The 25,485-nt window shown below is 36.9% G+C and overlaps 2 protein-coding genes and 2 long non-coding RNA genes across 4 annotated transcripts; 3 read left to right on the top strand and 1 right to left on the bottom strand.

The window, feature by feature from the left end:
- The first annotated feature begins 4,141 nt into the window (after positions 1-4,141).
- LOC121776092 (apyrase-like) lies at positions 4,142-8,211 on the top strand. The gene is made up of 9 exons (XM_042173222.1): positions 4,142-4,359; positions 5,334-5,462; positions 5,538-5,594; positions 5,920-6,012; positions 6,093-6,283; positions 6,880-6,968; positions 7,043-7,257; positions 7,499-7,688; positions 7,942-8,211. Exons 1-9 carry the CDS (start codon positions 4,171-4,173, stop codon positions 8,046-8,048), a joined length of 1,260 nt encoding a protein of 419 aa, XP_042029156.1. The 5' UTR covers positions 4,142-4,170; the 3' UTR covers positions 8,049-8,211.
- A 1,825-nt stretch (positions 8,212-10,036) lies between these two features.
- Positions 10,037-11,167, top strand: LOC121777395. The gene is made up of 3 exons (XR_006045477.1): positions 10,037-10,341; positions 10,458-10,538; positions 10,788-11,167. It is a non-coding gene; the product is annotated as an uncharacterized LOC121777395 (long non-coding RNA).
- A 1,667-nt stretch (positions 11,168-12,834) lies between these two features.
- LOC121777394 lies at positions 12,835-17,443 on the top strand. The gene is made up of 2 exons (XM_042174642.1): positions 12,835-12,936; positions 15,264-17,443. The coding sequence occupies exons 1-2, from the start codon at positions 12,835-12,837 to the stop codon at positions 16,461-16,463; spliced, it is 1,302 nt and encodes a 433-aa protein (XP_042030576.1). The 3' UTR covers positions 16,464-17,443.
- Positions 17,444-22,530: 5,087 nt separating this feature from the next.
- Positions 22,531-25,183, bottom strand: LOC121777396. The gene is made up of 2 exons (XR_006045478.1): positions 22,838-25,183; positions 22,531-22,769 (listed from the first exon to the last, which is right to left on the bottom strand). It is a non-coding gene; the product is annotated as an uncharacterized LOC121777396 (long non-coding RNA).
- Positions 25,184-25,485: the final 302 nt, after the last annotated feature.

Here is a 25,485-nt window from a genome sequence, read left to right as displayed (position 1 = left end):
CCTAGACTTTATTTTCACATTATCGATAACTCAGTTCTGTGTGAATTAGTTTTATATATTTGTGGTGGTTCATTAATAACCCAACTTATTTAATTATGTGGGCTGGGCCTTTGTTGTTAGACTAAGGCCCAGTCACTCAATACCAGCATACAGTTTGTAATTAATTGTAGCATTACTTTAACTTTGGCTTGAGTTTTAAAAATGTAAAGCAAAATAGCTGAAAAAAGTTATTGAAATGTAATTAAGATGGGATAGTGAAATACAAAATCTATTTTTTTAAAAAAAATCGGAAGCAATACCCGAAGACCCTAGATATCTTTATCTGATTGTATATATTCTTAATTTTTTGGAATGGAAATAAACGAAGTTGAAATAAAAAACAAACTAACGAAAATAACAAAACATATAATACATCATGCAAGAGCCAACTATTGGGATCCATTGGGGAACCTTGCCTATATGATAAATATAGACATAATGTGATAAGAAATCAACAAACAACCTTTATTCCTCGTGCACGTGATGAACCACAACTAAGTCAAAAAACTGAGAGTAATCCACAAACTATTTGCGTCCTGTTTATTGGGTACATTCTATTAAAATGTATTTTCGGCCCAATATTATCATAAACATAGTGCATTTTTTTATTAGTAAAATTAAAATAATTTTGAATTTGCGATGGTGTAAAATAACCTACGTGGCTACATCACACTCACGTTACATAAACAGTAGATCTATGATGCAGACAGGCACGTTCAGACAATGACTGATTTGGAGCCGAGCAATGGTTGGACAGCATGAAATATGTAAGAAATGAGTGATAATTAAATACAGAGCTAGAGATGAAAAGAAAATATCTCAATCCATATATAATACTATCTCTCCCATAAAATTAGACCACTCTTGTTAATACTCCAATCACTTTTTTTCTATCTTTCTCGTGCTAGACCAATTAATTAAGTATTAAAACTCGTATCATTCCAAGATGTGCTATTTATATATATAGGTGTTGAGATATTTACACGTGAGTTGTACTAAAATAAATATGTAAAATAGAAAAATATAAACTTAAATATTTAGTAACTCACTCCTTATGGATCGTGCTAGAATGATAACTAGATTAATCTGATAACTTTGATAACTAATCATCGCAGTATACAATAACAATAATACGTCAATATAAATTTAGATTAGTTATCACGTTAAGCTAGTTTATCATTTGATTACACCCCACACCTTATTATATCATCACTTAGTTCTAGGATGGAACCTCACAAGGGTATGAATAGTAAACATTTTATGTATCAAATACATTTCAATTAATTAGATCGTACGGAGACCATGTACAATGTAATATGACAATCGAAAATATAAGTAAATAAAGACCAGCTTAATAAAACCTGAAACCTAACTAATGCGACCATAGTAAAAACTAAAAAGTGACCAACTTAATACAACCTAATGCCAAACTAGTTGATCAAGTAAAAACATTGAAAATTGTCGAAAATGTAAAGTAAAAACAAATCAATTTCACGAAATCTCCTTAGTCCTTACCAACTTGTTTCGCCTCCAACATAAAACAGCGATAAAATGAAGTAAAAAGAGATCAGCCTCCGGCCAATAGATAGAGATGATCAAGTCACCATAGTCACTTTACCTCACTAGATTTATTAGGTTTAATCTACGCGCATCAATCAGGTAAGTTTCAATGCATGAAATGGTAATCTATCTATAGCAGTACAACATAATATTTCATTCGTCCCACAAGAATATGCACTTTTGGTAGGCACGGGCTTTAATGTACAATTAATAAAGTAGGACATATGTAGAAAGAAAGTAATTAAAATTTGTTAGCAGAGAAAGGGTCTCATCTCATTAGAAAGAAAAAAAGTTTTCAAAATCAGAAGTGCATATCCTTTTTGGACGAATGGAGCATAGAATTTGGCAATGGACCACGTTATCCTTACCGTGAATATGAAAGGCCAAGAGGATTTTAGTCCAAATCCGGGGTGGAAAAACCTTCATAAGGCCATCCACAATAGGAATAGCTCAGCAATAGCTCAGCCATAGCCTAGCCACTGCCACATCATCAGCACTAAAAATCCTCCTGCCACATCATAAATAGCCCAACCATAGCATAGCCACATCATAAATAGCCCAGCCACATCAATAGCCACATCACTAATAACAATTATATAAAATGAAATAATTAACAATCACACAATATACAGAATTTAATTTACGAGACATATACGGGAAACATTAATATACTATTAAAAATTTAAAAAGTACAATAATTTAAAAATATTACAATAAATAAAAAAAGTACAATAATTTTTTAAAAAGTACAACAATTCACTCCTCGTCGCCGTCGTCGTCTCCTCCGTCGCTGTCGCCACCATCGCCTCCGTCGCCGCCGCCTCTACTCCCGGCAGCTTCCCTCCGTGCCGCCTCCAAATCCTCCTGCATGCTCAGGAGCAATGTTTGAAGCAAACTCTTCTCCACGGGGTCCACCGCCGCCCGCCATTCGGCCATCGTCTTGACCATCTGAGATCCGCTGTGGATTGGCCAAGGGGGGATGCCGACTGGACCTCCTGTGAACCCCCGGCGACCCCCATCGCCTCCCGTTGAGCCCGCCTGTCCCCAACCGGGCGAGTACGACGAGCAAACGAACGAGGGGTCGGGACCTCCTGGGCCGTCTCAGGGAGGTCGTGGGAACCACCGCTACTGCCGCTGAAATCACCGGAATAGTTCAGCCGTTGCTTCTTCGGCCAGCTAGAGTCGACACCTACTCGGAACTTCTCGGAGTCGTTCAGCACAAGATAGCAGTTCCAGTAGGTGAAGTCCTTGTACACCCCCTTCAGGGGGAAGGCTTTCTCCGCTATCCTCCTACAGTCGTCCTCAGTTTGCCCACTGCTCATCATGCGGAGGGCGTTGGTGTACAAGCCCGAAAATCGGGAGACCGCAACCCTGATTCGGTCCCACGCCTTCCGGCAATCCTCCCCATTGCGTGGCCTCCCCTCCGGGCAAAACCTCTGGTAGGTTGCTGCTATCTTGCCCCACAAGTTGACGATCCTCTGGTTGTTCGAAACGAGAGGATCGTCGCAAACACTCACTCACGCCTTGGACAGCGCGACGTTCTCCGCGTCCGTCCACCTCCTCCGTACCGCGTTGTCGTCCTCACCCGGCTGCGAGGACTCGCCGACCCTTTTCCCCTTGCCTTTCTTCTTTGGGGCGCCCTGACCCCGTCCTGCGCCCCCCGTTTGAACGGGAGCATCCGGAATACCGGAAAGATCTATCCCCAAGTCATCGAAGGAGAAAGTGTCAAACTGGGCCGGAGGCGCAGCCTCCGTTGGCGTCGATGTGTGCGACGAACCAGTCGAAAAATCAACACTAGGGCGATAGACGTCCCTCGGCGTCCCCTGCATCGCCGGTACCCCCGGGCATCATCTGCATTCCGGGTGCCCACCCCGGCATCTGGACACTGGGTGCCCACCCCGACATCGCCGGAAACGCCCCCGGCGGACTCCCCCCGCTGGTATCTCAGGCATCATCTGCTGCCACGGGTTCATGTTGTAGTATGGGTGCATCTGACTCGGGTGCATCTTACTCCATCCACCTCCCACGGGGATTGGGGGAGTTTGAGATCCGCTACTCCCTGAAGTTGGCTCGTTGTTGAGATCCATTTACCGTTGTTGATCTTGTACAGAAATTTAGATAGAGAGAGTACTCGTTAATACAAGTGGTGCGAATGAAAATGACAGGCAACTCGCGTATATATAGTGTTTCGGAATAAAAAAAAATTAAAATTAAAATTCGCGCTAGGCGATCCGGACGCTGCAATAGCGCCTAGCGGATCGCCTAGCGCACCGCCTAGCGCCGCGGAACCGCCGAGCGCTAGGCGGTATTTTATCGCGAAATCCGCTAGGCGGTATTTTATCGCGAAATCCGCTAGGCGGTTGCAATAGATCGCCTAGCGCACCGCCTAGCGCCGACGCTCGGCTAGGCGGTACGCTAGGCGCTATTGTGGATGCTCTAAGAGATAGACAAAGACAAAAAGCAAACGTGTTTCATGTTCATGCAAAAATGTAAGTGGGTCCTGTCTGTGGTTGGCAGCATAAAATGCAGGAGAAGTGATGGGAAAACTTAGAGAGAGAGAGAGTGAGAAAAATGTGGATGACAAGTGTGTCAAAGCTGCTGCTGCTACTGATATCGCTCTTTCCTAAGGAGGGAGAGCAGCCGGAGAAATATGCGGTTGTTTTCGACGCCGGAAGCACCGGCTCCAGGGTCCACGTCTTCAAATTTGACCAAGACATGTCTCTCCTCCGAATTGGCCAAGACTACGAGCTTTACGTGGCTGTACGTTACTTCGTTCTTCCCTTTTCTTTTCTTGCTATAGAAATTTGGCAGAAAAAACATGAAATTTGATCAAATTATGTTATGTCCTGCAATTAAAAAAATCAATTCAAAAAAGGTGAAATTTCTATCTCCCACTATTCTATATTTGGAGATAACATAGTAATTGTAAAGTCTGAGACAACCAGAAAGCAAAAGTACTTGATCATAACCAACTTTGTAAGCCGACTTGGGTATTGAGTATTTATTTAGACTTAGAACCGAATTCTTTGCAATGGATGGTTCTAATTCCGGAAAAAGAGTCAAATTTTTCTTACATTGAATCATTCATAGATTTGTTCCTACGTGTAATATATTGATGATATTTTTCAATCAAACAACGTCATTTTGTTTATGAATAACCATCAACCATGTATGTGTGATTTCTTAGCTTCCATACATTATACAATTACTCCTAAATTTTTCAACAAATTTCATGGTTCATCCAAACTATGTTTAAAGTTGTGAAATTGACTAGAATTTGCCAAAATTTCACGATTTTCTAGAAATTTTCGGTACTTTTTAGGGGAGGGGAAATTGCACGAAAAACATCAAATTTGTCAATTTCTCATCAATCTTATAGCTTTAAAACATAGTCCATTATTTCATAACGTTGTCATTTTTCTCAATTACTCCATCATCTTAGATTTAGGTAAAATCAAGTCTTATGATCCAGACGAAAAATACACCTAGTCGAAGACACATCTTTTAAGTTTATGAATGAAAATGTGGTTTAACACACCTAGTTAGTTACGTCTTTAATTTATACACATACATGTACATGCCGCCATGTCAATAAATGAAGATGTGTAGGAATTTTTCTCCACGAGACAATTAAGAAAAATGACAAAGATATGACCAATGGTTTTTATTGCAATTTCCCTATCTTTCCTTACATTAATAAGATGGTTTGAGATTGAGATGGATGTGGTGGGCAGATTAAACCAGGTTTGAGTTCATATGAGAAAGAACCCAAGGCTGGTGCCGACTCATTGAGGCCCCTCTTAGAACAAGCAGAAGAAGTCATTCCCCAGCAACTGCGCGCTACAACACCTCTTCGACTTGGGGTATACCCAACCCATTTTTACACCAATTATTTATTCATTTATCTTTTACCTAATTATCACTCATATATTATGCAGGCAACTGCCGGTCTTCGCCTACTACCGGGAACTGCCGCTCAAGACATATTGGATGCGGTAAATTGTTATGCACTCAGTTGTGTAAGACAACTGATGTGGGGTTAATAGTCCCACGTTGGTTGATTGAGCATAAAAAAAAAAACAAAATCTTATTTTACTGAACCCTTACTTGAGCATTGCTGAAAGAAGTCGTTTTCTACACAAATGAGACAATTAGAAAAAAGTAAAATTTTGTGATTTAATATCCCATTTTTTACAAACCTTATGACCTGAATTGAGAATTACCAAAATTCATAAATTTAAATAGCTACATATATGTAACATATATACACTCATTTGATTATTTGACATTTTGTCTCAATTTATTTGGAACAAACTAAAGGTGAAAGAGCTTTTCGAAAGCGAATCGAGCCTCAACTACAAGCTAGAATGGGTGTCTGTTCTTGATGGAACAGATGAAGGAGCTTATATGTGGGTATGCATATTTACCTAATTATTAATTAATCATTCGATTTAGGGAAAATTATCAAAAAAAACATCTATGTGAAATTGCAGGTTGCAATAAACTATCTAGATGGTAAGTTGGGCAAAAAATACTCGAAAACGGTAGCAGTGGTTGACCTTGGAGGTGGCTCAGTTCAGATGGCTTATGCTCTCTCCGACAAAGCTGCTTCTAACGCCCCTGCAACAAATGATGTAGCCAATAGACTAGCTCTTGGAACTAATTACAACCTTTATTCTCACAGGTGTTATTTCATTTCTATATATTCCCAAAAAGACTAGCTTATTAAGAAATAGAGCTTATTTGGTTTATCGACCACTCACAACTTATGTGGGACAACACTAGTCCTTTAACAATTGACCCTTCTTAAGGGTTAATGTCCTCTCGTTGGTACGTAGAATAACACTAAAGTACTTAGTATTGACCCCTCTTAAGGGTCAACGCCCGTTTTGGTACGTGGGATAACATTAGAGTCTTTAGCCCTTAACGGAGTCCTTACAATCAACCCCTCTTAAGGGTCAACACTCATGTTGGTATGTGGGACAACACTAGAGTCCTTAATTATGTTGTTCATGACCGACTTCTTTTAGGGTTGGCTCCCAAACATCCTCATTGGCCACGACTGACTTCTGGTTCTGACCACCGTTCTGAATCGTTGAACCACTTAATGAAACCAAAGATACACACATGAACTCCTCCCATAAAACTAGTATGTCAAAAGAGAGAACTCATTTGATCTATAAACCACATCTATTACCTTACACAATTAATGTGGGACAACACCAAAGTTCGTAGCACATGCACATGTTAAAAGGTGACTATTAATTACTTGTTGTGCAGTTATCTCAACTATGGGATGTTGGCTGCTCGTGCTCAAAATTTGAATCTTTCCGGTGCTGGCAATCCATGCATCACTAATGGCTATCAAGGTGTAAATTATTCCATTCACTCATTCTTTAATCTTGTAAATATATGTTAATGATGGTGTAAATTAATCAAGCAGGGACATACTCCTACAATGGGGTTGATTACAAAGCATCGCCTCCTCGTTCCGGCACAAGCTTGTTGGGTTGTGTAGCGCAGGCACGAAAGTTGCTGAAGGTGGACACGCCCTGCGCCAACAAGCCTTGCACCTTTGACGGCGTTTGGAATGGCGGAGGTGGAGACGGCTCCGACAACTTGTACGCTGCATCATACTTTTACGACACAGCTATTGAGGTATATATCTATCTAAACCCTAAACCCGATCCATCGGCGATGGAGGGCTGGACCAACTCGATCATAAAAAGTCCAACTCCTCCAAGATTCGTCTTAAACAGTTCAAATGAATATAAAAGATTACAAATATCTCAATCGAGGTGAAGAGAGAACTGAAACAAGTATATGAGTTTATAAGTTGCTCCTTCTATCACTAACAAAAACAAGGATATATATTAATTTCAACTCCTCATGCATGTAGGCTGGAATTGTGGAACTAAATGCTAATATAACAGAAGTTCGTCCATATGTATATCTGAAAGCAGCAAAGAAAGCATGCAGTGCCAACGTGGACAATATCAAGACTATATTTCCCCAACTTGAAGATTATGATGTGCCGTATCTGTGCATGGATCTTGTATACGAGTATATTTTGCTCGTTGAAGGTTTTGGTGCGTATATCTATATGCCTCTCTTTATAGATACATATACACGTCAAATTTTTGAAAAAATAATTTATGTTTTCAAATTCTTGTATATCCCACAACTTTATGGTTTTTCCATCTGATTTTTAAAGTTGAAGGGCAAACACAATATGGCCAAACTTCATGGATTTGTCGACAATTTACCCATAGTCATCATAGTTATATTTTATTTTTGGATTAAATGAATACTAACATGTGTGTGTGTGTGTGTGAAATGCAGCCATCAAACCAACAAAGAAAATAACGGTTGTGAAGAATTTGGAGTATAAGGATTCGTGGATTGGAGCAGCCTGGCCACTTGGCTGCGCAGTTGAACTTCTTTCATGAGCTGTTTGGTTATAAGCTTTGCTATTCCTTTCAATAATGGATTAGAAATCCTATCTTCCTCGTAGACTATATTTTCACATTATCGATAATTCAGTACTACGTGTATTGTGGGTTGTATGTATATAATGTATGTCACATGTGCAATGTATGTTATCTTATCTTACAGATTTGTGGTTCTTCGTCTACTACCTAACTTACTTGAGTTGATACACTAGGGACCAATCACTTAATACAAGCATATACTTCCTTCGTCCATAATAAATTGTCTCCGACTCAGCTTGGATTTAAGAAAATGGAAAAGAAAGTGGATGGAAAAGTTAGTGAAGTTTAGTGTGTGTTTTATTTTCATATATTAGTCATATACCATAATAAAATGTGAATAATACGAGTTAATGGAACGTGAGGTCTATTTATCAAAAATAGTACTCTCTCTGTCTCATGTGTTGATGTGTTTCCTTTTGGCACGAAGATTAAAGAATAAATATTTATAGTTAAGTGAAGTGTGAATAAAATAGAAGAGGGAATAAAGTATGTAAGTATGTGTGATAATGAGAAAAAATAAAAATAATAGAATAAAGTCAGAGAGATTAAGTAAGTGTGTTTGATTTTGCAAAAAAAAATACTCAACTGTAATAGGAGGACATAAAAAGGATTAAGACTCAACACTAATGATATGGGTGGAGTAAAGGGTAAATGAGATAGTTATTTGCGAACGGACGTAAAAGAAAATATGAAATAATTATCGGATGGACCATTTTAATTTCCAATATGTGAAGTCCATATTGTTTCTCTTGTCTTCAATAATATATGTTTTATGGAGTACAAGTTTTAGTAAAATATTGAGACATAAATGCAACCTAAAGAGTATTTATATTGTCGTAATCATGGATTTAATCTCATAATGACGTTTAACCATTTAAAATTTTGATTCGTATCTCGAATGCTGCCGAAACAAAACAATAGGAATTTAAAGAAGAAAAAGGTTAGAGTTGAGTGGAGTAAGTAGGGAATATGCGTCAACTAAATGAGGAATATGCGTCGATTTAAAATGATTAATCAGTTTGAAGAGGAACAGAAAATAATTATACCACCGTCCCACGGATTAGTTATAGCATAAATTTTGATAAAATATGGATGAAATACATTGTGAATAAAAAAATGATCCCACTTTATTAGATAGAGTGGGAAGTAAAGCTAGCAATTTTTGACCCGACACGAATCCGCACGAAAATAATGGGTTTGGGTAAAGCCTTATTGGGTTCGTGTCCTTATTGGGTTGACCCGTTAAGAACCCGAAAAATTCGGGTTGGGTTCGGGTTGGATGCGAGTTGGATGCGGATAACCCATTAAGAAATATTATTATTATTTTTATTATTTATAAAAAAATAATTCTTTACAAATTTCTTTTCTTGTAAATCAAGATTAAATCGTGGAAAATGGCTTTTTATCATATAAATCAAGTTTAAAATTAGGTTTAATCATTTTAATCGTGTAATATCGTGTTCGGGTCGTTATCGTGTCGTGTCAACCCATATTATATTGTGTCGTTAACAGGTTCGTGTCGGGTTCGGATCATGTTCGGGTTTGAGGGTAGCAGGTCGGGTTCGTGTTCGGATTGACAGTTTCCTTAACGGGTCGGGGTCGGGTTAGGCCTTATTGGGTTGGGTCGTTATCAGGTTGACCCGATAACGACCCAATCAGCACGATTTGCCACCCCTAGTGGGATGAAAATGAAATAATGATGGATCATGTAGCTAAATTGTAAATAAATAAATAAATAAGTGTGGATAAAAGAAATTATGTCTAAAACTGACAAAAAGTGAATTACTTTATGGGTTTAATGAAGCAAATGAAATGATTGTATTCACGTTTTTCATGCTAGTATTGGCATTGGCCTATGGTGGTAAAGGTTAAATGAGTATTAGTATAATGACATGATGCTTAAGTATAGCACGTTATTCATGCTAATTTCGGCGTTGGCCACTGATGTTGAAGTTAAATTTAAATTAGTACTCCTATTACTCCATTAGATGAATAGTAATAATTACATTAGTACTCCTATTAGATGAATAGTAATGCATTTATAAATATATTCGTTTTGTACCACAATTCAACCAAACCAAAGTAAATTCACAAAAAAATGTGTATAGATCGTTTGCTAGTGGTGCTATCGTTGGTTGGCCTTGCCCCAAATGTAGAGCAGCAGAAATATGCAGTAGTTTTGGATGTGTTCAACTTCGACGGCGACATGGGTCTCCTCCCGATTGACCAAGAATTCGAGTTTTATCAAGCGGTATGTAATCAACATCTCTATGTATAACTACTCAAACATATTTCCAGTTCATAACTATATATGTATAACTTTTAATAATTGCAACTGCAAGTGTTTGTGAATGGGCATGCATGCAGATTACACCAGGTCTGAGTTCATACGCAGATGATGCAGCCGGCCGCTCTTAGACCAAGCCGAGCCAGTTGCTTAAACTCGGGGTCTCTCTCTCCTACTTAATTAACTCACTAGTTTCACAATTACTGTTACGAACTCTACTATCTAATCAAACCGATTCTTTCTGATAGGCTGGTTTTTTTGGATGAATTCTAATGTTTAGTAACTGGTGTAGCATTAGCAATTCCGTTGATAAGCCTAACAAGTAGGAGTGGTGGCCTAATTGTCTAAAGCAACTGGTGTGATTTATAGATTAAATGGACCCTCTTTGATAGAAGTTCTTTGTTTTATAGGCTTTATCATATTCAGTCGGACGAGTTTAAAAAAGACTTTCAAAATGACTCTCGATGGGATTATCCAGGCTATTCAGGAAGAATCGCAGCAAATGAGTTCTAATGTTTCATCGTAATATTGGTGCTAGCATTGATAGGCCTAACGACTCGGAATGGTGAGATGATTGTGTAAAGCAATCGGCGTGTGGTTTATAGATCAAATGGACTCTCTCCTTGCTAATATTTTGGAATGAGTTCTAATATTTCGTCTCTAACGATAGTGCTTTCATTGATAAAGTCATCAACAACGCTGTCTCTTATCCGTCTCATCTCTTCACTATTCATGGGTCCCGTTGTACTTTTCATCACACCTCTTAACTAAGAGACAACATCTGCAACCCTCCATCTCTTAACCGTCTCTTAACCATCTCATCCCTTAAACTATTCATTCAATTTCATTTTTTATTTTTTTTCCAACAAATTCAATTAATAAAAAACACACTTCATTAAATAAAATAAAATACAACTTAAAATTAATAAAAAAACATAATTAAAATCCTAAAAAATAAAAATTACATAATTTAAAATACAATTTTATAGAAATTAAAAAAACTACTCCGCCGGTGAATCATCCCCCGAAGGCGGTGGCGGTGCACTCAAGCTACCTGGAGGAGAAATACCAATTTGTCTTGCCATATACTCAATTCCGGCAAAAAATAGAATTTCAGAAATGGCATATAAACATTACCCTAGTTATTGATGGCTTTATAACAAGCATAATGGCTCTTGTTGATTCAGGAGCAGATCATAATATAATACGTGAAGGAATTGTTCTCACAAAATATTATGAAAAGACTAATGAAAAATTGTATGCCCCTAATAATAGTTTAATGAATATAATGTATAAACTTTCTAGAGCTCACATTTGTAATAATGGTTATTGCATCAAAAACGTGTTTACTTTGGTTAGAGATATAACCTAAAATATGATTTTAGGGACACCTGTTCTATCTCAAATTTAGTGTTGATGATATAGGAATAATTACAAAAATACAAGGTAGAGAAATAATATTTAAATTACTTTCCCCTGTTAAGAAACAAGAGATCCTTAATCTTCAAAACTCTTCTATATTTAAGCAAATAAATAATATAAATAAAATAATTTTTTGAATTTCTTGCTCAGAGATCTAGTTCTACCAAGACAAAATCAGAAGAGTCAGTTTCCTCTGATCCAATCGGAGGACAAGACCCATATGATTTCCAAGACTCATATAATTTTTAATTGCCGCCTTGAAGAAGGATGAGATTTGCTCGAATATTGAAAAACCGCAAAGAGCGGATTGATTACCAAAAGATGAGAATTGAGCAACTTTTAGGTTCAATCAAAATTGCCCTGCATAGTCCAGGAGGACTTGATCATTTGTTTTTTAATTTTGAGATTGAAGGAATTAAGAGAAGAATTGACGTTATTAAAGATTGTGAAGAAGAGATAAGAAGAATTAACATTTTTCTCGCGGCATAAGATGCCAAAAAGGAATGCCTTATTTAATAATGATTATGGTTTAGAGATAAGACTTGCATAAGAAATCAAAGAACAAGAAAGAAGAATCAAAATCTTCCATGAAGTCCGAAGGAGAAGAGATAGATTTTTTGGATTTATAAGATTTAATGAAGATCATGAGAAGAAAATAAGAGTTACAGAAGAAGCCATCCGAAGGAGAACAAAAGTCATTGATGAATGCAAAAGAAGAATTGATATTATTCAAATAATGCTTGTTGTTTAATCAAAAGTTGTCAGGATTGATACCGCAAAATTCAAAGGGTATGCCTCAAAATTCAAAAGGTATTGCCACAACACTAAACGACGCTAAGATGATTGAAGAAATTGGCCATCAAAGTCAAAAGTTGGCCACTAAATTCAAAAGTGGTTCCGGTGGAAGCCATGCTCAAAAGCCTCTAAAGGTGCCCACCACCATCATCAAAAATAGACAACAACTAGCTTGTATTATTGAAATAGCTTTAGCTTTTCATAATATGTAATAGTTAGTTCAGTAATGCTATAAATAGCATGTATTATCAAAGAGAGAGGCACCCCGATCTTGAGTTTTCAGATCATTGCTCTCTCCCTCCTTCCTCTGTAGTAAACCCATGTTTTCAGCCAAATAATCAAGTAAATCAAATTTAAACTTTCATACTATTGTTATTTCATTTATTGCTTTCTTTACTACTTTTTTACTCTCTTCATTCTAATTACACAATGTTTTCATCAAATATCTTTGAAGGTAATCTGTGCATCATCTCCATCTCAAATTTTATAATAATAATTAATTTAGTAGATCCGCTGCAGAATGGTATCAGAGCCATTCGAGAGGAAATAGTAGATATTGTAATAGGGAATAATCTAAGAGTTTTTATTTAAGTCTAAATTTTAATAAGTTATTTTTGGTTACGCAATCTTTTAAAGGTTGAAGAAATTGTTTAAATCTGTTCTTTAAGTTTATAAAGAGTTGGAATTCAGGTTTGGTAAGCTTGTAAGACGGTTGGTAAGCCTTGATTTGGTGTTCCACGCATTGTGTTCCCCTGCGACCAGCTTTATTCTTTAAAAGAACAATCCCTAAACAAACACTTTAATATTTATCTTGATATGGCAATCAGACTTCGAAACTTATTAAATTCTAGAACTGAAAGTAAAAATTCTCATAATAAAATTCAGAGTAGTGAACTTCATATGCCTATAGATTATTCTAACTGGACTATTCCTAGAGAACAAATAGAAAGAATTTACCGTATAGGACTCACAGATTTTAAAACTGTCTTTTCAATCAAAACTCATGAGGAAACTAAGCGTATTCAAAAAGAGTCTGAAAGTATCCCTCTTCTTAATAAAGAGACCATAAAAAAATATGTAGGAAAAGGATATAGGTATTTACATTTTGGGCGTATTCAAATTGCTGTCAAACCTTTAGTTAATGAAGGAGTTAATACTCCTATATATTTAGCTTTAAGAGACAAAAGACTTAAAAGATATCAAACCTCTCTGTTAGCCATGGTACAAACAAATATTTGTAATGGTCCAATTTATTTTAATTGCTCTCCAGATTATTCTGTTGACCTTACCGACCCCATGATTTTAGAATCCTTAATTTTAGATATTCATTTACAAGGAGATGAATTTCATTTTAGCTGCAAGAATTTTGGTGTTATGTATAGAGTTTATTTTAGACTCCTGACTTCCCAATTGAATCCTAAATATATTCAAAAGCATACCTTAAGAGATGAGACGGTTTTATTAGAGGTAAATGCGGATAATCCTACTATCTTTACCCCTAAAAGACTCAAATGGAATGAAATTACTATTCCTGATCAGTTTGTTATTGATATTCCTCAACCACCTAGGAATATAGAAAGAAGAGAACCTTCACAAATCATAGAAGAACCTGATGGAAAAATAACTATAAAATTTGGAAGATCTAATTCTTCAAATTCTTTTAAAGAAACAGGATCTCATGAACAAATTAAAAGTAGATCATCTTTTTCTGAAATACCCAGTTTTTCTGGAACAAAATGGACTTTCAGAACACCCATACCTCAACAAACCTCTGAAGTAGAAGAAAGTGAGGAAGACTCTTACTCGCCAACTAGAAGTAATATGATTAATGTAATAACTTCAGGAAAAGAATTCAGACATGGAATATTTAAATGAAGAGATGAGTTCAGATTATTACAAAGATAAGAGAAAATGGTATGAAAAATTAGATAGTAATATTAGGAAAAGAATTGAAGAAGAATGGATGAAAGAAATGAAAAGAATAAAATCAAATTTTCTGTTTTACGATTTTATTGCCATTTTCTTCTCGGGTGAGGGATGGTACGATTGTTTTAGAAAATCGACTGTAGAAGTAAACACTAGTCTAAATAAAAAATGGAATTTACATAATACTAGTACCATAGTAAAGTGGTCTTCCCAGATTTAAGAAAAACTTGTAAAATTTTATATCAAAGACTTAAGAAAAAACCCTACTAATTGGTCTGATGAACATACTAAAGTGGTTAGGACCATCAAACAACAAATAAAAACTCTTCCGTGTTTAGGAATCCCCAATCCTAAAGCTTTCATAATAGTTGAAACAGATGCCTCAAATATAGGATACGGAGGAATTCTAAAACAAAAGATTGACTCAAAAGAACAGTTAGTCAGATATCACTCAGGAGCATGAAATGATGCACAAATTAATTATTCTACAATTAAAAAGGAAATTCTATCAATAGTTTTGTGCATTTCAAAACTTCAGGATGATCTTTATAATAAGAAATTTTTACTCAGGATTGATTGCAAATCAGCAAAGGAAGTTCTTATTAAAGATGTTCAAAATATTGTTTCAAAACAAATTTTTGCAAGATGGCAAGCCATACTTTCTGTTTTTGATTTTGAAATAGAATATATCAAATGTGAAAATAATTTTCTACCAGATTTTCTAACAAGAGAATTTTTACAAGGAACCAGCAATGGATCTCGGAAAGAAAAAGACTCAAAGTGCAAAAGATTATGAAGTTCCCGATTCAAAAGCCACAGCCTTAACTCCTTTCCCAACTACATCTCAAAAGCAAATTGTCCCAAACAGATTTTCTCCTCTCCAAATTAGACCTGAAATTCCTTTCAAAAGCATGCTTGCTTCAAATTCACCAAAACCTACAAATATCCAAATTCCAAACTCTCCAGAACAATTTCAAAAATATTTTACAAAAGATTGGTTCGAGGATATCGGAATGACTCCTCATACCGAATATCCTACAGGCCTCATTCAAAAGGATTTTATCCGAGCTAGATTTCAAAACCCAACACAGCTTTGGGAATCAGATAACAGTTTGAAAGACCAAAGATATTATGAGTTAATTCTTGTTGATTCACATTCTGTAGAAATAACTCATAATCCTTCAATTTCAAATGAAATCAGTTTTTCGAAATGTGTTATCAAAAAAATTCATGCTATTACTACTTTTGGAGGATTCAAAGAATTCAAAGATTTTTCAGTTCGTCACCCAGCAAAAGGATTCAATTATATTGATTACAAAAATGCTTGGTTTCGGACCTTTTTTATGAGGCCCTTTAACCATTCATGGTTTTTTACCTTCCATTCAAACATTGACAAACATTTTCCGATGTGGTTCTTTGATTGGTGGAGAAAATTTGGATCTAATATCCAGATCACACCACCTTCTGTTCAAAAAGGATTTCAAGTCTTCTCAGAAAATTCAAATCATTCCTCGTATCAAAAGCCCTTGATGTTCCATGCAGAATTCAAAGTCCCTTGGATTTTTGCTTGGGATTTTCATTTTAGAAAAATTTATCCAGATCCAACACCCTTCTCCTTAATCAGAGTCTTCAAGATCAAATGGTGGAGTAAATTTCAAGAAAATACTTATTCTGAACATGCCGTTAGGCATTATTTGTCCACGGGACAAAAGGTTACTTGTCAAAAAGGAGATGTCAAGAAAGAAAAATCAAAAGCAAGTTCTAGTTCCAAAGTCTCTAAAGATTCAAAATTCATGAACATGCCAGAGGATATGAAAAAAGAATTTCTTGAATTTCTTGCTCAAAGATCTAGTTCTACCAAGACAAAATCAAAAGAGTCAGTTTCCTCTGATCCAATCGGAGGACAAGACCCATATGATTTCCAAGACCCATATAATTTTTAATTGCCGCCTTGAAGAAGGATGAGATTTGCTCGAATATTGAAAAACCGCAAAGAGCAGATTGATTACCAAAAGATGAGAATTGAGCAACTTTTAGGTTCAATCAAAATTGCCCTGCATAGTCCAGGAGGACTTGATCATTTGTTTTTAAATTTTGAGATTGAAGAAATTAAGAGAAGAATTGACGTTATTAAAGATTGTGAAGAAGAGATTGTGAAGAAGAGATGAGAAGAATTAACATTTTTCTCGCTGCATAAGATGCCAAAAAGGAATGCCTTATTTAATAATGATTATGGTTTAGAGATAAGAAGACTTGCAGAAGAAATCAAAGAATAAGAAAGAAGAATCAAAATCCTCCATGAAGTCCGAAGGAGAAGAGATAGATTTTTCGGATTTATAAGATTTAAAGAAGATCATGAGAAGAAAATAAGAGTTACAGAAGAATCCATCCGAAGGAGAACAAAAGTCATTGATGAATGCAAAAGAAGAATTGATATTATTCAAATAATGCTTGCTGTTTAATCAAAAGTTGTCAGGATTGATACCGCAAAATTCAAAAGGTATGCCTCAAAATTCAAAAGGTGTCTGCCACAACACTAAACGACACCAAGATGATTGAAGAAATTGGCCATCAAAGTCAAATGTTGGCCACTAAATTCAAAAGTGGTTCCGGTGGAAGCCATGCTCAAAAGCCTCTAAAGGTGCCCACCACCATCATCAAAAATAGACAACACGTAGCTTGTATTATTGTAATAGCTTTAGCTTTTCATAATATGTAATAGTTAGTTGTATTATTGTAATAGCTTTAGCTTTTCATAATATGTAATAGTTAGTTCAGTAATGCTATAAATAGCATGTAATATCAAAGAGAGAGGCACCCCGATCTTGAGTTTTCAGATCATTGCTCTCTCCCTCCTTCCTCTGTAGTAAACCCATGTTTTCAGCCAAATAATCAAGTAAATCAAATTTAAACTTTCATACTATTGTTATTTCATTTATTGCTTTCTTTACTACTTTTTTACTCTCTTCATTCTAATTACACAATGTTTTCATCAAATATCTTTGAAGGTAATCTGTGCATCATCTCCATCTCAAATTTTATAATAATTAATTTAGACATTCTGCAGCGGATCTACTAAAAGGCTTTCTATATTCTTATCATAATTTCTTTTCAGAAATTTCTTAGTCTTTTTTCTAAGTCTAGAAGAAGGGGCTTCTGTTCTTTCTAATCCAAACGTTTCACAAAAATACCCTAGTTCGTTTTAGTTTTATACTTATCAGACTTATATTTTTTCTGGAGTTTTAACTTAGAGCATAAGGCTAATCCTTCTTTTTTGATAAAAGCGAATAACTGTCCAAAAGTTATATCATTAAAGGGTATATTTTCTGATCCTATGTCATTTTTGAGTTTCTGTATTATTCTTTCTCCAAATAACTTAGGTAGACCTGATATAAATCTTTCTTTCCAAAAACCCTGATTACAATCTTCTATATGATTTGTAGAAAAAATATCATATAGAAGGATTTAGACCTAGATTTACACCCTAAGGATCATGCACTCCATTGGGACACCCATGGATGAAAGAAATTAAAAGAATAAAATCTAATTTTTTGTTTTATGATTTTATTGCCATTTTCTTCTCGGGTGAAGGATGGTACGATTGTTTTAGAAAATCGACTGTAGAAGTAAACACTAGTCTAAATAAAAAATGGAATTTACATAATACTAGTACCATAGTTACAGTTGTCCATCCACCTTTACAGGCCATAACTTTGCAGACTCATAAGAGAGAAATTATAGCTGACCATTTTAAGAAAAATAGGAATTCTAAAGATCCTATTGAAAATGAAGATATACAAAAGATCATACAGCAGAATAACTTTTCAAATCAAATTTTAGGCACTATAGCTAATCAGTTAGATGTTCTGACTAACAGCAAAAATAATGACCTTATTCCTACCAGGCAGAACCTTTTGAGTAATACTTCTAAACCCTTCTTTAAGAATAATGAAATTTTCAAAGAAAAAGGAAAAGAGATAAAATTCCATAATAATACCGAGAAAATATTATCAAAGATATCTAATGAACTATCAGAATTAAAAAATCCTCCCAAAATTAATGTTTTAAATAAAATTGAAGAGGATGATTCTGATTCTAGTCAATCTAATTATTATTCTTCTTCAGAAAATAATATTGAATTTGATAATTTAGAAAATACCTTTAGGGAAGAAGATGATCCAAATAAAATAAATAGGATTTTCAAAGGAAGAAAAAATTATAAAAATAATAATAATAAAATAACTATTATAGTAGACCTTCCCCTGTTGATTTGCAATATGAAGAAAGAGGTCAATTCCACAAATCTAGTTATGATGGAACCTCTCTAACAGAATGGAATATAGATGGAGAATCTATAAAAAAAAATACAGGGAAAAGGGTCATAGGTATGCTCATTTTGGTCTTGCCCAAATTGCTGTCAAACCATTAGCTCATATAGGAGTCGATACACCCATATACCTAGCATTAAGAGACAAAAGACTGAAGAAATATCAAACATCTCTCTTAGCTATGGTTCAAACTAATATTTATAATGGCCCAATATACTTCAATTGTTCCCCAAATTTTTCTGTTGATCTAACATACTCTATGATTTTAGAATCTCTAGTTCTTGATGTTCAGATACAGGGAGATAAATTTCATATTTGCAAAAATTTTGCTGTCATGTTTAGGGTCTACCTTAGACTTATGTCTTCAAACTTGAACCCTAAATTTAGTACGAATCATTTAGCGAAAGGAGAAACTATTCTCTTGCAAGTGGATGCTGAACAATCCACGACATATACCCCTAAACGTCTTAAATGGAATCAAATGACAATCCCAAGTCAATTTATCATAAAAGAACCTCAAATCCCCAGGGACATAGAAAGAAGAGAACCATCTCAAATAATAGAAGAGTCTGATGGTACTGTAACAGTTAAATTTGATAGGACAAATTCTTTTTCAAATTACAGAAATAATAGAAGTTTTAGATATGAGGATAGTAGAGCTTCCTGTTCGGATACCCCTAGTTCCTCAGAAAGGAACTGGACTTTCAAAACACCTATACCACAGCCAAACCTAAAATTTGAAGAAAATATAGGTGATCCTTACTCACCCACTAGGAGTACTATGGTCATAACTCTTAATGAAGAATTTAAACCAGATATGGATTATTTGAACAAAGAATTAAGTTCTCCTTATTACAAAAGGGTGTTCGAGCCCGAGCCGGAGCCCGCCTGGCTTGATTCGTCTTCGCCGCCTTGGTCCCTTGCGGCCGACGACGCCCACGGGAGGAGCCCCATGAATCGGTGGTCGTGCCCTAAACCTCTTGTGAGGCGCTGCCTGACCCGCCCTCACAAGACGAGTATTGGCCACCCGCCGTGTGCTTCGTGCACTTCGAGCTCGAGCCCTGGCTGGACTGGACACTACCGGCCCACCTTTTAACCTCTTTGACGGCCTCCCATACATCGACATGTTTGAATTCTTTGTTGTTGTCGTCAAAGAAGACTCGCAAAGCCGCTCTCATAATGTCGACTCCAGTGGCTCCGCTTTGGTAATGAGCCGCTTCATTCTTGTAGATGCCGCATAATTTTTAGACATCTCTGTCGACTCGGTCAAAGTGACTTCGGAGCATCTTCATGGTGCGGCGGCGGGACCCCTTTGGCTTGGTCTCGTTGTAGGCGTCAGTGACCTTTTCCTAAAAACACTTTCAGGTTTGTTGATTCCTGACGATGGGATCGAACGAGACGCTTACCCAAGCGTTGAACAGAGCCATCGTGTCCTTGCAGCTGTATAGATGACGACCTACATCCTCCTCCTCCTCGGCCGCCTCCTCCTCTTCCTCCAAGGGCGTCGAATGCGCGACCCCTGGAGCTTCCACCGCCCCGTCCTCCTTCCGGATTGGGTTCATCCGGGTAATCCTCCTTAATTTGGGATAATCCCTGCGAATACCTCGGGGTGGTTGGTACGGCGCCGGCGTCGACGAACCGGAACCGGAACCACTCAAGACATTGTACATGCCCCCCAGTCGCCAAACGCGTTTATGTCAAAGCCGCTGGAGCCGCCAGAGTTTCCGTCACCGGACATTTTGTGCTGAAAATTAGAGAGGTGAGATGAAAATTGGAGAGGAAATGGAGATGATTTGAGAAGAATAGATGTGTTTTTGTGTGTATAATGAGGATGAAAGATGAGTATTTATAGAGTAAAAAAAGAAAAAAATTAAAAAAATTACTGTTGAACGGTCATATGGCCGTTTTTAATTTTTTTTATTATTATTTTTTATTAAAATCGAATTTTAAAAAAAAATGATTTATTACGTCAGCGTGACGACGCCCACTCGCGGGCCGGCGAGTGGGCGTCACGCCTAGCGCCAGCGCGCGCCACGTGGCGCTGGCGCATGGCGAGGTGGCGCGCCAACCGTCTCGCTGGGACGAGACGCTCGCCGAGACCGGGACGAGACGCGGGGCTGCAAGGCCGTCTCGATGCCGTCTCGTCTTGCTAAGACGAGATAGAGATGGCAACGAGACGCGTTGCGGATGGCCTAAGCCTATCGACTCAACGTGGTGGCCTGATTGTACAAAGCAACTAATGTGCGGTTTATAAATCAAATGGATTTTCTACTCATAGGCTTGTTTTTTATGACGAGTTCTAATGTTTGTCTACAATGTTAGTGTTTTTATTAATAGACCTAACAACTCGGAATAGCGGGCTGGTAAAAGAGTCCATCGTAAAGTCTATTGGAAATTTGGAATGAACAACATTACTAACTGCTTCCCATGTCTGTGCAGGCAACCGCCGGCATTCGCCTCTTGCCCGGCAACGCTTCCGACGCCATATTGGAAGCAGTAAGCATTTAATTTATGGATAACTGCCTTAAAAGTCACTAACTTTGCCCAAATTCTGATTTTTCCCACGACCTATAAAATTGGCGTGTAAAGTCACCAACTTTGCATTTAATCAAGGCTGCTTTCCTGCTCAATATAGGAAAGCCGCCTTGATTACAGGCCAGAATGGATCACTGTTCTTCAAGGAACAGATGAAGGTGCTTGCATATGAGTAATGCCTCCTTCAATTATCCAATCATCATCTTCATCTCTTTTATTACATCAACAATAATGTAATTGCATATATTTCAGATCGCAATCAACTATTTGCTAGAGAGTTGAAGTGGAGGATTCTCACATACCGTAGGTGTGGTGGACCTCGGCGGAGGATCGGTGCAAATGGAGTATGCTACCTCTGATTCCACCGCTTCAACCGCCCCATCCTCATTGCCGCAAGGAGACGCCTACGTCTTCCCAAAACTGATTTTAGGAACTAATTATAACCTCTACACTCATAGGTATTGAAATCAGTGTCGATTTTGCTCAAATTCGAGATGAAATACTTACAGATCGAATCCGATTTCTGCAGCTACTTGAACTACGGCTTGAGAGCGGCACGAGCTCAGAGCCTCAACATAACCGGATCTCGCGGGGCTAAATTCTAAGAATGTACGTCCTGAGAGCTCTTATCCGCCATTTGTACCTGCAAAAAAAAATTTCCAATGAAGGGAAAGACGCGAGCGCGTCACGCGTGTTTATATGAAACACGCGTCTCCCTCTCGCGTGTATAAATGATACACGCGTTTCCCTCTCGCGTGTATAAATAAAATAAGTCTGTTGATTTGATTTGGTTTTGATTACTTAGGTCCACAAATGTGACATGCTCATTTTTGTATGCAAGATTTGCCGACAAGGATAAGACAGGGAAAGAGAAGGTAGATGGAAGATTTGTACTAATGAGATTAATATTTTCATTACATTCAAATTATTTCTAACAAGTGAAATTAATGTTTTCATTACACAACGAATTAAAAATATTAAAACTAACAAGCCATCTTAGCTCGGCCGGTAGAGTGTGTGGCTTTTAAGTTTTAACCATGTGGTTGTGGGTTTTATTCCCACAAACGGCGTTTCATTTACTCGTAATTTCAAAAAATAATTTTAACTAATTAAAAATTAATTTGTACTTATGATTTGAAGATTTTTGTTTAGTTCATCAACCTCGTTTATTTATGCTGATTGTCCGAATTTGAATCATATTTTCTCCCAATCATCAAATGCTCTTACAAAAATGGTCTCTAAAATCTCTTCTCTTGAGCTGCCGAAACAATGCATCCATCTCCAAACTCCACGCAATGCATCATCCATCAAGCACTCATTTCTTGTCCTTGTCGGCATAATCTTCCATCTACCTTCTCTTTCCCTGTCTTGTCTTTGTCGGTAAATCTGCATACAAAAATGAGCATGTCACATTTGTGGACGTAAGTAATCAAAACCAAATCAAATCAACAGACTTATTTCATTTATACACGCGAGAGGGAAACGCGTGTATCATTTATACACGCGAGAGGGAGACGCGTGTTTCATTTAAACACGCGTGAGGCGCTCGCGTCTTTCCCTTCATTGGAAATTTTTTTTTGCGGGTACAAATGGCGGATAAGAGCTCCCATGACGTACATTCGTGGAATTTAGCCGATCTCGCGGCAATCCATGCGTCACCAACGGTTACGAATCCACGCACGACTACAACGGCGAGGTCTACACCGCGAAGCCGCCGCGCTCCGGCGCGAATCTGAGGAGATGCAGAGCGCTATCGCGGAAGGTACTCAAAATCGACGCGCAGTGCCCCGAACAACTGCACCTTCGACGGCGTCAGGAGCGGCGGCGGCGGGGACGGACTCAGCAACCTCTACATCGCCTCGTACTTCTACGACACCGCCGCCTAGGCAGGTGTTCCAATTGTTAAAAAAAATCAATCAGTTTCGGAATTGAATCGGTAATAATCGTGATCGTACAGAGCGGGATCGTGGATGCGGCGGCGAATGCGGCGAGGATCCGGCCGATTTCGTACAGAGAGGCGGCGAAGCGCGCGTGCAGAGCGGATGTGGAGAGTATGAAGGCAATTTTTCCGGCGATTGAGGAGGGGGATTTGGGGTATCTGTGTATGGATCTGGTGTATGAGTATAGTTTGCTGGTGGATGGATTTGGATTGGATCCGTTTGAGGAGGTGACGGTGGTGAAGAATGTGGAAGGGCTCGTTGATTGGGGCAGCGTGGCCGCTGGGTTGCGCGGTTGAACTGCTTTCGTTGTGAAGAATGAATAATGTAGAATGTTTTGTACCGTTGCTTTCTGTTTAAATAATAGTCATGACTCATGGGATTAATGAACTCCACTATGGGCCCCTCGGCCCAATATTTGGCCCAAGTTATGAAATGTTAATAAGCCCGTTTTTGTTTCGGACCTTGTGGTGGGGTCGGAATAATATGATATGGGCTGTATTTTTTCTAAAATAGCCCCCATTGTCGTAATATTCGGTTGGTTTCCTCAATATTTTCGTACTACATACAATTAAAATCTTGCCAAATTTATACTCTCCCGTCGATCAATAAGACGATTATTAGTGAACGGAGGGAGTACATATTGCAATTTACAAACACAGCTCACTTAGTAAAAAATAGGTGGTTCGGACATATTGTCATGTAGTGTAACCAACTAATCACAATTGAAAAAAATTAATTGTAATAAAAAGGTGCTTTCTATAATTATGATTGATTGGATATATTAAGTGACAATACGTACCAAAAATATTTTATTCATGAATCTTACAATATATCTCTTTTAATTAAATCTTAATCTTGTTATGGGATTAGGAATAAAGAATCAAAATCGGATGAATGCCACTGTACATTCGAATGCACACAAACTTTTGTCTTTACAATAATCTCATCAATCCAATAAATATTGAATATACGGAAGTCAATTCCTTGGGGCCATCAAATCATCAAAATATAGACTATTCGACACCAAGATTAGAGCTTATGACATTAATGCATAAATATTGAATATAACAAAAAATTGTAAATATTTTGATATTTTCAATTTGTCCTCCTCGAATACCTATAAGATGATAAAATAAAATCATTATTCACCTAATTTAAGCTCGTCTACTCGACTTAATAATACAAGGTCAACCATGACCAAGTCCTCTCTCACTATTTTCCAAATTTTTAATTTGGATTATGCTGAGGAAGTGAAAATTTTGCAAGGTCACCAATATTAATATTTTAGCCACTCGCAACAACGATTTAATTCTTATGTAATTGCTGTACCAAATAAATAATTAAACATATTCCATCTAATATCCAACTAGTGCAGTAATTAGCATAATAATTTAGAAAATCCCTTCTAAAAATGATGGGACGCGAGAGCTTGAAGTTATAGGTGGGCTGAAATAAAGTGAATGATCAAAATATTGCACCAATCATACTTTAAAATGAAGATAAGTGATTAGCAAGCTAAGAAGTCAATTTTCTGGTAAACTCTAACATACTTTGTATTTCAGTACCAAAACATACAAATTATGAATATGGATTATTTTCATTTAAATCATAACTTTTCGTTCATTTCTGGTCAATCCCGTAATTTTTGAAATAAGAATATAAAATCACAAAATTTTCAACTTTTTGTAATTGGATGATGATCAAAATCAAAATTAATAAGGCAAAATCGAATCTGATGACTATGAAACAAAACCATGTCATTTTTCATATATTGACACATTTTAAAAAACACTAAAAATATAATAACATTGATTTGTTGTCATATCTTTTCTTATTTTGTAATATAAGCTACAATTTGAACCATTGTTTATATTTCAATTTAAGAAGTTATGATATTGATCTGAAATTAACAAAAAATTTCAATTTAAAATGACACTTGTCTCTTTTTAGCTATTAGTATTGTCAAGATTTTTACTATAGAAGAAAAGTAAAATGTGGAAAGTTAGCCATGGAAATGCTTTCTTTCAATATCCAAGGGCCAATTTGACTCATTCTTCACGTCGTTGGTTTGGCCCTTCGTTTACGCTCTGTGACTATGTAGTTAACTTCACGTCATGGCATGACCAACAGCAACATCTACTTGTAATAATATAATTAGTATT

This window comes from Salvia splendens, chromosome 18 (assembly GCF_004379255.2).
Source record: "Salvia splendens isolate huo1 chromosome 18, SspV2, whole genome shotgun sequence".
NCBI lineage: Eukaryota > Viridiplantae > Streptophyta > Magnoliopsida > Lamiales > Lamiaceae > Salvia > Salvia splendens.
Note: the sequence above shows the minus strand (reverse complement) of the source record. Positions and strands in the feature narration are given on the sequence as shown.

What these genes read in the sequence shown, in the direction of transcription:
- LOC121777394 (XM_042174642.1), top strand. Translation starts at nt 12,835, where the DNA reads ATGTATTATCAAAGAGAGAGGCACCCCGATCTTGAGTTTTCAGATCAT. An exon ending in GTTTTCAGCCAAATAATCAA is followed by an intron (nt 12,937 to 15,263) that starts GTAAATCAAATT and finishes AATTTTTACAAG; the next exon opens with GAACCAGCAATGGATCTCGG.
- LOC121776092 (XM_042173222.1), top strand. Translation starts at nt 4,171, where the DNA reads ATGTGGATGACAAGTGTGTCAAAGCTGCTGCTGCTACTGATATCGCTC. An exon ending in ATGAAGGAGCTTATATGTGG is followed by an intron (nt 6,013 to 6,092) that starts GTATGCATATTT and finishes GTGAAATTGCAG; the next exon opens with GTTGCAATAAACTATCTAGA. An exon ending in TTTGCTCGTTGAAGGTTTTG is followed by an intron (nt 7,689 to 7,941) that starts GTGCGTATATCT and finishes TGTGAAATGCAG; the next exon opens with CCATCAAACCAACAAAGAAA.